Genomic DNA, 16,508 nt, shown 5'->3' with positions numbered 1-16,508 from the left:
CTGTCTTTGCGCTATAATCACCATCCTTAGTAGGCAGCCATAAAAATTTATCCTGAGCCCCCAATTTACTCAGTCTAAGAGAAAAAAATATAGGATTCATACTGAGGATGGGTTTGGCGTATAAGATTTGAATCCCAATCTTTGGAGACAGGACACACAAGATCCTTAACAAGCATCTCTCTGTTTTGCTCCGTAGGTGGTCCTACTGGTATTAGTGGGGAGGATAGAGATAGCCACGGATCTGACCAAACCCTAATGGTGTCGCCTGAACCTAATGCAATCCCCAGTTGAGATTTGAGTAGATCACGTCCAATACAGATGCCACGCCAGCCGTGAGAAACCGTGGAGGAGACTTGGCATTCCAGGAAGGATGAGGTGGTACAGTACTTGCCTAAGAGGATTCGTGCCAGCAAACACATTGGACTTGTAAGTATTCTCCAGCTTACTTTTGCAAGAAGAGCATCATTGAAAGCTGAGATATCTTTAAATCCTAATCCTCCATCCCTCTTAGTTTTTGCCACTTTTGACCAGGCTATCCAAGTCATCTTCTTCTTGTATAGGGAGGAATCCCACCAAAACCTGGTTAGAGCTGATTGGATTCTTTTGCATAGGGAGACTAGGACTTTGAAGCAAGTCATTGAGTATGTTGGTATAGCCGATAGAACAGATTTTAACAAAATGGTTTTCCCCGCAGAGGACAGGAATCTTGCGGAGCAGCTTTTGGATGTTTGGTTTATCCGATCAATGATTTTGTTGAAAAGGTCCCGTTTCTTTCTTCCAAACATTTCAGGAAGCCCAAGGTATTTGCCTAAACCTCCAACTTTTTGTATACCAAGGATTTGTTGGGCCTCTTGTTTGATATGTTCTTCTGTCTCTGCTGAAAAAGTGACTGCTGATTTAGCTTTATTTATCATCTGACCAGACGCCTCTTCGTACTGATGTAGTATCTTCATGAGGACTCGACAACTCTGAGCGTCCGATCTGCAGAAGAATAGGGTATCATCTACAAACAGAAGGTGGTTAAAGCGGGGACTCCCTAATGCGACTCTAATTCCAAGTAAGCTTCCATCTACCTGAGCTTTTGCACACATTCCTGCTAGTACCTCAGTACATAGGATAAATAAGTAGGGGGACAAAGGGTCTCCTTGTCTAATCTCCCTTGTAGGTAGAACTAGACCCTGAGAAGAACCGTTTAGTAGGAAAGCATAGGAGACCGTAGAGATACACTGCATAAGCCATCTTATCCAAACTTGGTGAAAGCCCATTCTCTCCATTAACAGTTCTATGAAGTCTCATTCAAGTCAGTCGTATGCCTTGCTCATATCAGTTTTGACCGCCATGTAGCATCTCTTAGTGGCACCAGAGGTTTTGAGATAATGCAGGGCTTCATAAGATATTAGGACATTGTCAGAAATAGCTCTCTTAGGCACAAAAGCAAACTGAGTCTCCGAAATTATGTCTTGCAACACCGGTTGGAGCCTTCTCTATAGTAGTTTGGATATGATCTTATAAAAAACAGAACAGAGGGCTATTGGTCTGTAGTCCATCATTCTTTGTGGGCTTTGGATCTTAGGAATCAGTCAAATGTGTGTTTTGTTAATGCTCTGCTATAGGCACGACGAGGAGAATAAAGATTGAATCTCCAAGACCACATTTGGGCCCACGACTTCCCAGTTTGATTGAAAGAAACTGGCAGAGAAGCCATCAGGATCCGGAGCTTTATCTGCATGAATGGAGAAGCAAGCTTTTTGTATTTCTTCTGGGGTTGGATGAGCAATAAGGCTCTGGTTGATTTCGTCTGTTATACACGGTGAGATTGAGTCCTCTACTAAATGGCGCCTCTCTCCCGGCTTGGTGGAGAATAACTCAGTGAAATAGTCAGATATCACCTTCAGGATAACTTGCTCTTCATATGTAGGTTGGCCCTCCTTATCCTCAATTACTGCAAATTTATTAACAGTGGTTCTCCCTCTAGTAATGCAGTGGAAATAGCTCGTATTCCTGTCCCCCAGACCTAACCACAATTGTCTACTCCTTTGTTGCCAGAATTCCTCCTCCGCTTTGTAAGCTAAAAGCAGTTTATTGTTTATCGAGGATATCAAAGTTTGCTCAGAAACTTGGCTTACCATAGCTTCCTCTAGCTTTTCTTATAGTTCCTCAATAACAATCTTACTATTTTGGTGATTTGTTTTGGTCCAGGAGATGATCTCAGTTCGACATCGGCTGATATTTTCTTCCACCAATTCCTCTTCATCAAAAGACCAGGCCTCATTAATTATCTTCTTGATTTCTTCATTTTCTTTAAGGCGCCTATCGTACCTGAACACTCCTCTCTTTTTCTTTTTTGTCAGGTCTAGATGAGTAAGGAGAGGTCTGTGGTATGAACCCTCAAAATTCAAGTATGCACTTCGGCTTGAGGGGTACTCTACGGCCCAAGCAGCATTAGACATCGCTCTATCCAATCTGCAGTGTACTAGGTGATCATTTCTTTTCCCCCTCCAGGACAGGAAATTACCAGAGTGCCTTAGATCAAATAGGTCGCATTCATTCATAAAAGTTCTGATGTCAACAAAGGTACCCTCATGTTTGTATGCTCCTCCTTGTTTCTCCGAGGCATCAATTATATTATTAAAGTCACCAGTTAGGAACCAAGGGTCGTCTCTGTCTTTGCCCAGAGTTGTTAATTGATCCCAAATAATCTTTATTTTGCTTCTGTCAGGTTCACCATATAAGAATGTGGCAAAGAAGCTCTTACCATTAACTCCTATTTGTGTGTCTATGAAGTTCTGGCAGCTTAACAACACAGTAAGTTCAGTTTCCTGGTTCCAATAAAGTGTTAAACCGCCTCCACCAGGGCTGTGAGGGGAGATTAAAAGTTTATTAGGGTAATGGAGCCAATCTAACTTTTTTAGGACAGTTTCATCAGGGTTCTTGGTCTCCATGAGGAAGATGATTTCCGGAGAGTCCTTGGAGTGGATCTCTCGAAGACGCTGGACTGTTATGGGGTTCCCCAGCCCACAACAGTTCCAGCTCAGGAGCTTTAAGGAAGAGGAGAAGGTGGGTTTTGAAAATCCACCTTCTTCCTTATCATTGCAGGTATGAGAACATCCTTTCTGTTTGGGCAATTTAACTGTTTTTGCACGTCTCCTTGGGGAAGGGATAATCGTTTTTTAGCTAAACCTCTGTTAGGGCCTTCACTGCTTTCTCCCCTTTTATCGAACCCCAAACTAGCATTGTCTTTTGTCTTTGGTGAGCTTTGAAGTAGGAACTTGTTTCTCTTGCTTGATTTTGCACCGTTTAATTGTAGAGGGCTCCTGTTTATCTGTTTTGCCAAAGGAGGTCGACCTCTCCTTTTCTTTGTAACACCCGCTTGTGTTGTCTCTCTAGTTGCACGATGGGGGGGAAGGTCAGTGGTTTCCTCTAAGGGAGCATTATGGGGGGTTGAGTTGTCAGCCAGAAGGGCATGGTTAGCCACCTTCGCGGCCTGAATGATTTGAGCTGCTGTCTCCACAATGAACCCTTTTGCCCCTCCTTTTGAATAACTCTGCACTTTCTAGCAGCACGTTCGCTTGGATTGGTGCAACTTATGTATTGGACAATGTCCTCTCTTAATTCTTCAAGAACTTCTCAGTTGTTGGGATCAGAGGAGGGGGTGGGGTTAAAGTCTCTACAGAGGGTAATGATCTCTCTAAAGGAGGTCTTCGAGGGCGAGAGGTTTTAGAGCTATCAGAGCGGGGGATTACAGAACAGGTTGCTTTCTCCCTCCATTGTAGATTTGCTGAGTACGATCTCTCCTTGTGCCTGTTGTGATCATTTTCAGGCACATCTCTGGGCGAGTAGTAGGATCTAGAAGCCTGACCCCTGGAAAGTGAGGGTCTATGTTCCTCAGGTCTGTTAGGATATCTTTGGACCTTTCGTGTAGCATATTCCTCCGAGCCTTCCTTTGAAAAAGAGTGTGTTTGGGGATAAAGGTTCACACCGTGGGATCTGTCTCGGAGAGGAGTCAACAAGTCTCGCTGAAAGGCTGGGGCAAGCTGTGTGGCTCCAGAAAGCCTCGAGTGGTCCTCTCCCCTTTTGGGGGCCAAGAAATTGTCTTGGGGGAGGTAATAGTTTCTTCGGACCTCAGGGTTTTACGAGAGGACGAGATAGGCAGAGTACTCTTTTGTGCTTCCTGTTCTGCCAGAAAACCCGGGCAGTGTCGTTTCTCATGAGTCAGGCGGTAGCAGTAGAGACAATAGTTTTTTAGATTCTTGTATGCAAAGGTTACCAGGGTTTCGTTGCCATCAGGGAAGTCAACAATTGTCTCCTTAGTAATTGGGTGAAGGCCATTGATCAACACTCTTATCTTCACAGCCTTATTAGAGATCTCTATGTCTAATAATTCACCAAGTTCTTCACCAATGGGTTGGAGCATCTTTAAGTGCCAATAATGCTTTGGTAGTCCCTGAATCTCGATCCAGAAAGGGATCATAGAGGGGAAGGTATCTGAGATCACCGGTTCCCACCTTTATAGAATTACCATCCACTGGTTGTAGTGGTAAGGTCTATTATCTAACACTTTTTGGAGGTCCTCCTCAAGTTCAAAACGAAACTGGAAACAACCTCTCCCTAGGTCAAATCCTGCAGCTTTACCTCTCAAGTTCCATATGTTAGATAAGAATGACAAGAGAGGCCAGATCCGCTGAACAGAAGGGTTAGTGAGTCTCCCGATTAAGGTAAGGGAGTTTTCAACAATTAGGTCTGAGGTATCCATTTCAGGGGCACGAATCCTCCTTCGGGGCGGGGGCAAAAACCACTTTCAAAACCCTTTCCTTTCAGGTGGTAAGGTATCTTCTCCTCCATGCTATGGTTTCGAGGGATTAACAATGTGATGGTAGTTTAATGGCACTTTTTTGCTGGTCAATGCCAAAAAAGGCGTTTTTCGTTGAACTCTTATTCCCTTGACCATTTACCAACTTTAAATGACGATTATAAAAATCTAATCAAGTAACCTTCAATCCAAAGTTAGTCAGCTGTTTTAAAAATAAAAATAAACTATTTTGGTTGGTATTTTGTCAAGTTAAGACTCAAGGAAGTATTGACACTTGGTTAAATCATAATCATAATCGGTAGATTAGTGGAAGATGATGGAAGTTGGTAGGTCATTAGTTATCATGAGCTATCTAATTTAATGAATAATTAGGACTAGAAAATCGGAGGATTGCGAGAGCTTGCTGGGTCACCGAAACATTGTTAGTTGGAGATTAATGACCCACTTAGACCTAAATTTGACCATGTACTTTTCAGGGTCCGATTGAAAATACAGTATTGACTTTCAATTGCTTCTAGAATTTTTTTGTAGAATTTTTCAAATTTTTTTTATAATTTTAGAGTAAACCAACGACGGCGCGGTAGTAAATTTTCTGCTTTTATACAGTTTCTAATTGTTTTGTTTACCTTCTAATCATATATTTCAACCGTTGACAAAAAAAAATCATATATTTCAATTATTCGTTGTTCCATCCGCTACTCAATTAAACTGACAATAGAAATGGTGATTCGAAACCAATTTAGTCTGAGTTTTTATATATAAATTAAATTATCATAAAAATTATATTATTCTTTTTTTTGTTTTCAAAAATACCATACGTTAGTTTCTTTTCATTAAACAATTCTCTTTTTTTTTTTTGGTATATTTCATTTTTTTGGTATCCAACAGTTTTGGGAATCAGACAAATGCAGATGATCAGTGACCAACATTAGAATTTGGATTTCACAAAGAAAAAACAAAGACAATTGAATTCGGATGTGCAATAAAGATGCCACACGAAAGTGCATGTAAAGAACCACATGAGACGTTAGAACCATTTTCGACCGACCATGTGTCATTTAGTTGGTGTGAACTCTCTACACGAAATCATCAACACATTGGATTTGCATTATTGTATGGTTTAGACTCGACCCACGTAGTTCGGACTAAAGCCATTTAATAACCATTTTAAAAACATGAAAAAAAGAATGGATGGTTCTACACTTTCTACCACACTTACAACAATTTCGAATACGACATTTTTGTTTAGAGAGAAAGAAGGATCATGGTTCGATTATTTACAACTTTCCAGATAACAAAAATAGCTGTCGGTGAGGTTTGTAATAGTATTATAGAGAGAACTTTCGTGAAGTGAAGCTACTTTTTTGGCTAGTTTTGTAGTATTCGCCTCTCTTTTCTTTGTACAACCCACATGTGAAGAGCAACTTATTAAATAAATAAATAAAAACAATCCATTTTTAGCTGTGGATCGGAGTGAATATGCATAATACGGCATAAAGTCTGCATAATAATTTAATCTGACACGCAATTGATTTATATTCATAAATAAGCAAATCTTTGAGATTCATATTCACATTCACAATGTGTTCACTTACATGTTACATAGATTTTAAAAAAAAGAATATAGGAGGAGAAAGTCAAGAAATAGCAGAACTAACAAAAATAATTTTAAACTATATTACTATAATATATGTTATTATGTTTTAGGTAACATGTAAGTTGCTTAATTAGGTGTTTGGCAGGTAATTAAATATTAAATAATAAGAAGTATAAATAAATTGGTTAGAAGGTATTTTACCAGTTAAAAAAATTCCAATCGTTACTTATTTTCTTGGACAATTAAAAATCCAATTTTGACCAGAGGGAACTTCTCACTGGACCATATATTATTACGTAAGGAAATATTTTAGATTCATTTACGGTGTTCATTTGCATATAAATAATTTTGACAAATAGGAGAAAGACAAGAAATAGCAGAATTAAAGACAAAGAATCTTAATAATTCTTTAACTGAAAGAAGGACAAAAATCAGTACTTAGGATACTCTGATCACAAGCCAAAAAAAAATTGAAAATATAATATTATTCACAAATAAAATATTTAATAAACCTTGCAAAGTCTGCAAATATTTTGTTATATTCACATGATGATCAGTAAATATAATAATTAAAAAAGCTTCAATGAATAAGAATTGAAGCAAAAGCAAACTCTTCTATGTCTTTCGTCATGTTCTGTCTTTCTGCACACAAAGTTAGCTGAGATCGAACGTTCCTCTTTCTTTATCCAATCATCATTTAAACAAGACCATAGAGATCTTGGACAAATCAGATTCTCGATTGATAGTCCTCCTTCGAATTGGTGCATTAGGTGGCTCCATTTCATCACTTTGACTACTCGAATCCGAATTCGAATTTGAATCTTCCTCGTTGATTAATACCGCGTCTCTAAATGGAAGTCTCTTTTTTGGTGTGCTATAATCAAAATGCGACTTCTTCGCTTCTATTACCTAAAATATTCATTAATACAAAACCACCCCCATTAACTCTCTTTCTTAGCTTATTTAGAAAATACTTGAATGATAAAAAAAAAAAAAAAAAAAAAAAAAAAAAAAAGACTTACAGCTTTTCGTATTGTTTTAGATACAAGTTTTAGTGTCTCTAGGTCCTCGTGATCCACATGACAAAGCACTCGAATCTGCAAAACAGAAATCAAAATCAAATCCTAAATTAACCAAAAACTAATCACACAAATTACAATAAAATTAAATGGAACATACCAAAATATCTTGATGAAGTGATTCAAGAAGAGAGCGATTAGATTCTTCCGGCGGCGATGAATCATTATTAACCGGAGCTGATGATTTAGATATGAGAATCCTTTTCCTCCCTAACCCCCTAGTAAACCTAACAAACCCTAACCCTAATACCTCATAGTCACGCTTCGACTTGATAACCTCAAACCGACCACCGCCACTCACAAACGCCATAACTTTGTAAACTGAATTCAGAAAGAAAAGCTAAGGGATGGATCATACAACAGCCAAAGATCCAAGATAAGATTTTATTTTTCTGTGTAACAGAAGTAAGAAACTAAAAAGATTATGTAAATCGTTTCAGAATCTGAAACTAAAGATTTGATTAGAGAGAGGAAAAAAATTGAATTAAGGAAGAAGTGGAAAAAAAAAAGAATAAAAAAGCTCGAATGGATCAGCTTACTTATAAAAAAACCTTCCATTTTTTTTCCGTGTTTGCCGGTGAATTAAATAAAAATTAAAGTATGACACGTGGAGTTCTATGATTGGGTAAGTGAGTAAGTGGTGATCGTGGTCGGTCGGTCTTTTTCGGCTGGCTTATAGAAAAAGGGCAGTGTCGGTTTTTTAATCACGGTGGAGTGATGAATCACGTGAGGTGACGAACACGGGTTAATCGGTGTGTCTTTTTGGTAATCGTGCGACACGTGTTTTCAACGGTGCGATTTTGTAGCTTTGTGAGGAAGGTTGACTTGTGTTGCTACTACTGCTCTCTTCTCATTGGATTCTGTTAAAAAGGAGGCTGACGGCGATCAACTTGATTCTCCACGTGTGAATATAAAGTTTTTGTTTTAAAGTTTTTTTTTTTTTTTTTTTGAAAAGTTTTGGGAATTTACGAATAATGCCATGCTTTGCGGTTAAGATTTTTTAATAATCGAAATTTTTATTTTTGGGGAATTAAAAAGTTTGGGATTGTCATAAAAGATAGAGGGACTTTGGGATACAAAGTGATGCAGCACAGAAAATTAGAGTATTATTACCGTGTTTAGTTTTGATCCGGTTTATGTCAAAGTCCATGAGCATTATTCATTGGTGAATTTTTTTCTTCTCTAAATAATAATAATACTAATGTTCAAAAATTTAGGTAGGCAATGAAATATATAAGAAAATTTCAACTGTTATTTTGGTTGTTCAGCTTAAAAAATATTTTCAGAAAAAAAAATCATTAATGTGTCTTAAATTAAGGTAAAATATTCAATTTGAGGTAACAAATCCTATAATACATTATACATATCTTGTTCCATTGCAAATTCCCTCAGTAGATAGAATATTGAGATAACAAATTATGGGAATTGGGTGACAGGTCTACTAGCTAGCACCATATATGGATTCTTCTATGGTTCATTTTGGATTTGGAAATTTTTTAATGAGAGGAATGTTTCTGTGAAAATAAAGAATGCCCAGAGAATGGCAAGAAGAAGAGCATTAATCAAGGCACCTGTTAGGTTATGTCACGTATGAAGCAGCATATCTAGAGAGAATCGTCTATTTATTAGATTTGTGACAAGTATAATCCAGTTACTTCCCAATTAATATCAATTTAAATAATATGCTTCTTAACTAAAAAGATTTGATTGATGATTCAAAATATTGCATATACTTTGATGATGATGATGACATCGCCGTGATTTTTTTTTTTTTTTTAATTTGTAAAAAAACAGAGTCTAAAATAATAAAAAATGTGAGGTAAAAAAAAAAAAAAAATGTGAAGTGTTGCGTTTTGAAGAATAATAACGCCGAATAAAGCACGAACGAGAGTACTTGTAATTTGTATTTTTCATATAACCAAAATATGGCACACTCAACTCCTCAAACCGTCAAACGTGTAAAACTCTCTTTGGAATTACTACTAAACTAGTATTAAAACAAAGACCATGGACACAAAAACAAGAGAGCAAACCTACTACACTGGATTCAGTTACCAGCTTTAGGCAAAGCTGCCATGAAAGAGTTGTAAGATGACTCAAGATCAAAGTGAAGTTGCCTTGACTGCTGTTCCGTAAGCTCATCAGCTGCTCCCATCTTAGACAACCTCGAAAGCCATTCTTTCATCTTCGTCTTCCCTTCGAAATCCGGCGGTAGAATGCTCAGTTTGTTGAGAGAAGCCGACAGATCAGACAAGAGAGGATACACCTGATCGACAGCCACCATGTTTAGTTTCAACGAATCCATCGACGTGATGAAGTTCTGTACACATTCAGCAACGATGGATGCAGAGTTGGAAGTAGTTGCTGCTACGGTAGCTCGGTGTTCCACTGTGGCGGGAAGACCTGATGTCACCAGGCGGTATATAGCAGCTGGACAGTCCATCTTGTACGTGTCTGCAAATCTTTCGATGTTTGGCACCGTGTCTTTGAGTGTAGCGGATAGTGTTTTGAAGTGGACAATGAGTTTCTGACATTCAGATTCGTACTCAGAAGGACTGATTAGGTCTCTTATATAAGCTTTCTCGAGCTTCTCTGTGGCTTTGATGATCGCAAAAAGCTCTGCAAAATTCTCGTACATCTCTCTTTCTCGCTTGTCGTTCCATAACTTGACCTCTGTCATCTTTTTTTTTTTTTTTAATCTTTAGAGCAAGAGGTTCCTTACTGTATCAATAGAAGAAAACATCTAATTTTAGCAATAGTTCTTCACCTAAATCTTGTTAGAAGCAATCAAAATCTCAGATTTCTTGATCCAACAGACTCAAAGTTAGAACTCTAAATTCCTCAGACACAGTGATATGAGTTTGAGATTTGATCAGAAAAACTCAAACGAAGAAGAAAATGGAAAACCAAATCGAATCATCTCTAAAACATTTTTAAGAAGCTAACCTCTCCACTAAAGCTTCCAATATCTTAACATACACCCAAAGTTACAAAATTGAGCAGATGACCATCGAGCAAAGAAGAAGACTCATATAAAAAGCTAAGCACTTTTTCACTAAAGCATTCCTAAATCTCACTCGCTAACAGAGTCAACGACGATTAGAAGACGAGACAAAAATGGAGACGGTACTTACACGAAGGAGACTTGAGTACAGAGGCTCGCTTCAATTTGATCTTTACCAAAAGTATAAACGAATCAATCTGTACCAAATTTTAAGCAAAAATTTAGAGGATTAATGGCTTGATTCAAGACTCTTGTAAGGTGATTGGGGTCGATTCAAAACCCTAAATTCAAGTAAATTAGGGGAAATTTACAATACATTTGATTAGTGATTCGAGATTGAACACATGGGCAATATCTGAAAGAAGAAAAAAAATCCATAGCGAAGGACGACTTTAGAGTAAAAGAGGGGAAAAAAAAAACTGACCTGAGAAATTTCAACGGAGGACGATAATTTTTTTTCTGATTGGGGAATTTGGTGAAGAAGGGAAGAAGAAGAAGATTACAATTATTAATTTGAATAAATCTTGGACCGGTGTCTAATTTGATTGTGGTCGAACCGGTTTTACTACCGGATCAGGGTGGGTCTATAAAGTATAAACAATGCTAATTGACTTTGGCCTTCAATGTGTATAGTTTTTGTATTGGTTTTTTTTTTTGTTTTGATTTTGAGAATCTCTTTTTTTATCTGTTAAGATTTTGCCAAAATGGTTTTTCTAAAATTTAGAGAATTTAGTTTTTAGAAGATTTTAACAATTTTCATTAATAATCTAAAAACCATCTTATTTGAGTTTTTCATTTTTCCTATAAAAACAATTTACTTGACATTTTTCTATATTTTAAATTTGTTATTATTATTACTAGGACTCAGACCCCCCCCCCGCGATGTCGCGGGGGAATTATTTTAGAAAAAGTAAATAAATTTAAAATTTAAAATTATACATTATGAATTCATTTGAATGTAATAGAATAGTTTGAATACATAAACATTAAACATAAACTGTTACTAACAACATAACCATCAAAATGAAAACTTATAAACAAAAAATATTATGTAGAATATTTAAAGTATTATAAATATATAAGATATTTTATGAAGAATTATGGCAAAGAGCTACAATTAAAACTAATGGTTGTAATGAGTAAATGTAATTTTTATTAAATAATTATAATTAAAAATGTATTTAATAATGAGTTAAACTATATCAAAGAAAAATTGAAATTAAAATACACAACTTTCAAAACCATGATAAAATAATTTTTAAATATTAAAATAGGGTTTTAACAAAAAATTATGATAAATAGACGCAACTGTAAATTCTATAGTAAGTTTTATTAAATTTCTATATTGCTATAATCATTTATAAAATTTTAGTTAGATTATAGAATAACATTGAATATTAGATATTAATATTCAAATTATTTAAATCAACATAAAACGGAAAATTTGTTTCAATGAATTATGATTTGTTAGTTATTGATGACGAGACAATTTTATAGAAAGTTCAAAAGACATTACTATTTAAATAGATACACCTATTAGAACGAAAAATTGTGATGAAAAAATATGAATAAAAGATAGTGAAAAGACACAACTCTACAATGAACATATACAACTGTTTGAGTTAAAAAAACAAATAAAAACAATTTTTCACAAAAAAATAATATAAAATCGCAACTATTGTTCGCATTTATTCAGATTGTTATTATTACTTTTAAATATTAAATATTAAAATATTGTTTTAATGAAAAGTTATGATAAATAGACGCAACTGTAAATTCTATATTAAGTTGTATTAATTTTCTCTATTGCTATAATCATTTCTAAAATTAATATTAGATATTAATATTCAATTGTTTAGATTCAACATAAAATAAAAATTTTATTTCAACGAACTTGTTGGTTACTGATGATGAGACAAATATAAAGAGAGTTCAAAGACATGACTATTTAAATAGATACACGTCAATGACGTCATACACCTATTAGAACGAAAGTTGTGATGAAAACATATAAATAAAATATATATAGTAAAAAGACACAACTCTACAATGAACTGATACAACCGTTTGAATTTCTTTTTAAAAAACAAATAAAAACAAAAGTTTTACGAAAAAGGTACTACGAAAAATCGCAACTGTTTGCACTTGAATAAACCTAATAATCCATATAAACTGCTTTTAAATAAAAGACATCTTTATTACCATATTGAAAATGTCAAATTCAAAAACTCACTATATAATCCATCTAACTGTTGGAAAAAAACTCTAGGTATTTTTATTAAATTTTTATATTTAAAATTAACTAAAAGTTGTAAATTAGATTCATCATTCCAAAAATCTTTTGTTAAATCAAGAACTAGAGGAATTTCTTTACTCTTAAAAGAATGAATGCTAGAGAATAATTTAGAAAGCAGTACAAGCTGTTGAAATTGAAAATTTATATTATTTTGTGTCATGGCAAAAAAAAATGAAAACAGTTCAAACAGACAAATATATAGAGATTTCAAAAGATACGAATATTCCAATAAACACAACTCTATAGTGAACAGTTGTAACTTTTCATAAGTAACCGTTTTAATAAACCATCACGACTTTTCGGAAAATATCCAAATGGTAAGATTGAAAAAACACAATTGTTGGTCGCATTTATTCGAATTGTTATTATATATAGATTTTTTTTTTGTAAAATCCAAAAACCAAAAACTACAATCTAAAAACTATTTTAAAACTACCAACCATTCATGACCTTAGTTTTTTTGTTTGTTACTTTTGCCAAAATCCCTTTAAAGATTAAAGAAGCAAATTTTTTTGTATAAAATAATGCGTAAACGAGAAAAACAGTATGAAATAGCCCTTTACGAAAATGGTTTAGACATAAAAGTGAATCTGATGAATGACCAAAAAAGAGTTTAGAAAACAAAGATTTTGAAAAAAAATTTTGTAGAAAATATGAAATTACTTTTGTATTCATCTTTAACCAAGATTGTAACATGTAAATTTTATTCTTTAAATCATTATAAATGGGATTCATAATAACCACAACCAAATAGGAGCTAGAGCTAAAGAAAATGGTTTTTTCACAATAAAATAATATAGAAAAATTTTATAACAATATATAGTGATTAAAAAAAGGTCATTCACATTTTCAGAAAAGTAAAAGATATTTGTGTGTGACAATGGTCCATTAATCTTAGACATACAAAATTAAATCTAAAGACATACACATGTCTTAATTACTATAACATACATCTAACCAACCAGATATGATACAATGAAGAAGACTAGTCGTCACCGCGACCACGGAAAGACTTGAAACGTCTTATAGACTCCGACCTTTGCAATTTCATCTCATCCTTGAATTTTGTAATGAAAGCTTCTACTCGTGAGTTTAGCTCGTCTCTTCCCATTGATAACTCTTTTTTCAACTTCACCCACGACGGAATCCTCTCCATCAACTTCATTCCCGGCCGTGCCGGAGATGAAGAAAGAGGTCTCCTCGCTAGCGAAGATGACGATGACAGCGAAGACAAAGATGGAGTAGGCCTCCTCGCTCGAGATGGTGATGGCGATGTTGGAACTACACGCCGTCTAACAGGCGATAGCGACGACAAAGACGGAGTAGGCCTCCTCGCTCGAGATGGCGACGGCAGTGTTGGAACTAAACGCGGTCTAACAGGCGATAGCGACGACAGAGACGGAGTAGGCGTCCTGGCTTGTGACCGTGACGGTGACTGCGGTGACAACAAAGACGGAGTAGACCTCCTGACTTGTGACCGTGACGGTGACGTTGGCATTGTTGTGTCTTGCAACATGTTAGGTTTCTTTGGTTGCTTTTCAGCTTTGACTCTCTCCCACATCTCGTCCATTGTCTCGTTCTCGTCACCGGATGTGTTATCTGTTGATATAGTTAATTACTTAATTATATTATTCATTAAGTTCAACTTAGATGAATAAATTAACTTTATATATATACCCTAACTTTATTCATCAAGTTCAACTTTATTTACCCTAAATTAAGTCTCATATTCTTCGTTTAAAAAAACATGAAGTTAAATTTATTAAATTTCTTAAAAATCCTTCTAATTTTTTTCTTTTCTTTTTCTTTTGTTTTTTATAGTCTTTTACCATTTTCAGTTTATACAAGAAAATTCTGGATATGTTGTTATATAAATAAACTGAAACATCATAATAAAAGAACTTTCAGAGAAACTACAACTATTTTGAGACGGCACGTAATAATACTATAATAGATAGATACCTTGTGGAAAAGTCTTTACTGGAGCAGTAGGTGGACGTCGGATACCGACGAGTTTCTCCGGCGCCGTTGGAGGAAAACGAACCTCCGGAGAAGAAACCCCATAAGATCCTCCACTCTCTGATCTCACCGGAAACTTTTCTTTCTCTTGAACCTTATTATTGTATTGACCAAACGAAGAACTGGATGAGTTATTAGAAGAACGGTCACGGTCATGGTTATGATGATCATCTTGTTCATAACGATGATAGGTATCATCATCATGGTGATGGTTTGTTGCCGGAGAGTGATCTGAACCGTTGCCAAAGACTGTAGCGGAGGCTGCGAGGATGAAGATGATGCCGTTGATGATGAAAAGAGGGTTTAAAGTAGGGAGAAAGAAGCGAGCTCCGGTGACGGAGATGTTTGATACCGATCGGAGCATCAGTGAGATGACTCCGACTAATCCTGAAGAGATGATCCATGCCCACGAGGTTGACATTAATTTATCGAAGTTGTTGTCTCTCTTTTTTGTGTTTTTTTGGCCCTTACATATATAATAGCCCTATTCCTCTTAATTGAAGTGTTTTCATGGTTTGCATATAAAGAAGTGAAACCAAGAAGATGAGTATAAGAAATGAAAACACATTTACTTGTTTTAATTTATTACCAGTTTGTTTGTTCTGTTAAATATTCAGATTAATTGATTAAACTTATCTCCATATAGACACTTTAAAAATGGATTTAGTATGTATAACTCATGTCTTATTGATTATTTGATAAGGTCAAGATATTTATATAGTTCTATACTTCTATCTTATCTGTTGATGTGAGAACATGTTTCTCAAGCAAAAGGCAATTAAAAGTAACCCAAGGTTAACTCTAGTCAACTTGAAGTTTGGTTAAGTTACTTTTGGGACCACAAGAGAGGAGCCTTTGTGTTTTGTCTCTTTGTGCATTAGGGTTGAGGAGGTCTCCAATATAAATTGAAGATGAGGTCGTGAGAGAGTCAATGCAGCCACATGGAGCCGCATTATGTAGCACACAATGTAGCCAGAAGGGTGAGTGAAAACATGTAAAAGCTTTAGCTTTGGGGAGTGTTTTTTCTCATTAGAACATAGGTTGATACAAAGAGTGTTTATGAGTGAGACACTTGTAATTTGTATCTATGTTTCTTCTTCTAGTGGATTCCGAGCAAGAGTCTCGGCGAGATGTAGGTGGTGTCACATTGACACTACTGAACTCGTTAAATGTGTGTGTGCTCCCATCTTCTTCTCTACTCTCTTCTCTAATCTCTCTATGCTCTGTTTTTGCTGCAACAAACAAGAAAGCTTCTCTGTTTTGACTTAAGCAACTTATATCTTGGTGTGTTGGTGTTCATGCTCTTAAAGGAAACGTGTTTTGAGCCTATGAATCCTAACATATTGGTATCAGAGCCCTAGGTTTTGTGTTGTATGGTTCTCTTAAGCCAAGAACCATGTTTTATCAAGAAGAAAGTTGAACGCTTTGATGGTCATGGAGGATGTGCTTTATGCAAGGAGAAATCCGTGGCTTATGAGGAGATTCTAAGCCTGAGTGAAGAAGCTGTGAGGATGACTGAGTTCTCAAGAGAGAAAGTTTCAGATCCAGTAGCAGCAGAAAGGAAAAAAGAGAGAAAGAAGATTCAGATCTAAGAGAGAGGAGATCTAGAGAAAGAAGGAAAGTGAAGAGAAATGATAAAGGTTGGACCTTTGGAAGGTTTGAGCTGCATAGGTCTGCTCACTTAAGTATCCACGTCATTTCCT

The 16,508-nt window shown here is 35.8% G+C and overlaps 3 protein-coding genes across 4 annotated transcripts; all 3 read right to left on the bottom strand.

The window, feature by feature from the left end:
* Nucleotides 1–6,875: 6,875 nt before the first annotated feature.
* On the bottom strand, nucleotides 6,876–8,045 carry LOC104737368 (F-box protein At4g05010). Its single transcript, XM_010457535.2, has 3 exons — nucleotides 7,587–8,045; nucleotides 7,430–7,504; nucleotides 6,876–7,316 (listed from the first exon to the last, which is right to left on the bottom strand). Exons 1-3 carry the CDS (start codon nucleotides 7,794–7,796, stop codon nucleotides 7,101–7,103), a joined length of 501 nt encoding a protein of 166 aa, XP_010455837.1. The 5' UTR covers nucleotides 7,797–8,045; the 3' UTR covers nucleotides 6,876–7,100.
* Nucleotides 8,046–9,377: 1,332 nt separating this feature from the next.
* LOC104737366 (vacuolar protein sorting-associated protein 28 homolog 2) lies at nucleotides 9,378–11,048 on the bottom strand. Of its 2 annotated transcripts, none has more exons than XM_010457533.3 (3): nucleotides 10,915–11,048; nucleotides 10,621–10,687; nucleotides 9,378–10,207 (listed from the first exon to the last, which is right to left on the bottom strand). In XM_010457533.3, the coding sequence occupies exon 3, from the start codon at nucleotides 10,164–10,166 to the stop codon at nucleotides 9,534–9,536; it is 633 nt and encodes a 210-aa protein (XP_010455835.1). In that variant the 5' UTR covers nucleotides 10,167–10,207; nucleotides 10,621–10,687; nucleotides 10,915–11,048; the 3' UTR covers nucleotides 9,378–9,533. The 2 variants fall into 2 exon arrangements, with proteins under 2 accessions (XP_010455835.1, XP_010455836.1); XM_010457534.2 differs by having other exon boundaries at nucleotides 10,807–11,024.
* A 2,561-nt stretch (nucleotides 11,049–13,609) lies between these two features.
* On the bottom strand, nucleotides 13,610–15,535 carry LOC104737365 (uncharacterized). Its single transcript, XM_010457532.2, has 2 exons — nucleotides 14,749–15,535; nucleotides 13,610–14,385 (listed from the first exon to the last, which is right to left on the bottom strand). The coding sequence occupies exons 1-2, from the start codon at nucleotides 15,224–15,226 to the stop codon at nucleotides 13,772–13,774; spliced, it is 1,092 nt and encodes a 363-aa protein (XP_010455834.1). The 5' UTR covers nucleotides 15,227–15,535; the 3' UTR covers nucleotides 13,610–13,771.
* Nucleotides 15,536–16,508: the final 973 nt, after the last annotated feature.

Source organism: Camelina sativa, chromosome 13 (assembly GCF_030686135.1).
Source record: "Camelina sativa cultivar CO46 ecotype springtype chromosome 13, ASM3068613v1".
Taxonomy (NCBI): Eukaryota; Viridiplantae; Streptophyta; class Magnoliopsida; order Brassicales; family Brassicaceae; genus Camelina; species Camelina sativa.
Note: the sequence above shows the minus strand (reverse complement) of the source record. Positions and strands in the feature narration are given on the sequence as shown.

Bases quoted from the DNA above. Each gene is read 5' to 3' on its own strand.
- LOC104737368 (XM_010457535.2), bottom strand. From the start codon at position 7,796: ATGGCGTTTGTGAGTGGCGGTGGTCGGTTTGAGGTTATCAAGTCGAAG. The intron at 7,505-7,586 runs GTATGTTCCATT...TCTGTTTTGCAG, and splicing joins CACTTCATCAAGATATTTTG to ATTCGAGTGCTTTGTCATGT. The intron at 7,317-7,429 runs GTAAGTCTTTTT...TGAATATTTTAG, and splicing joins CTAAAACAATACGAAAAGCT to GTAATAGAAGCGAAGAAGTC.
- LOC104737366 (XM_010457533.3), bottom strand. From the start codon at position 10,166: ATGACAGAGGTCAAGTTATGGAACGACAAGCGAGAAAGAGAGATGTAC.
- LOC104737365 (XM_010457532.2), bottom strand. From the start codon at position 15,226: ATGTCAACCTCGTGGGCATGGATCATCTCTTCAGGATTAGTCGGAGTC. The intron at 14,386-14,748 runs GTATCTATCTAT...CTATATCAACAG, and splicing joins AGTAAAGACTTTTCCACAAG to ATAACACATCCGGTGACGAG.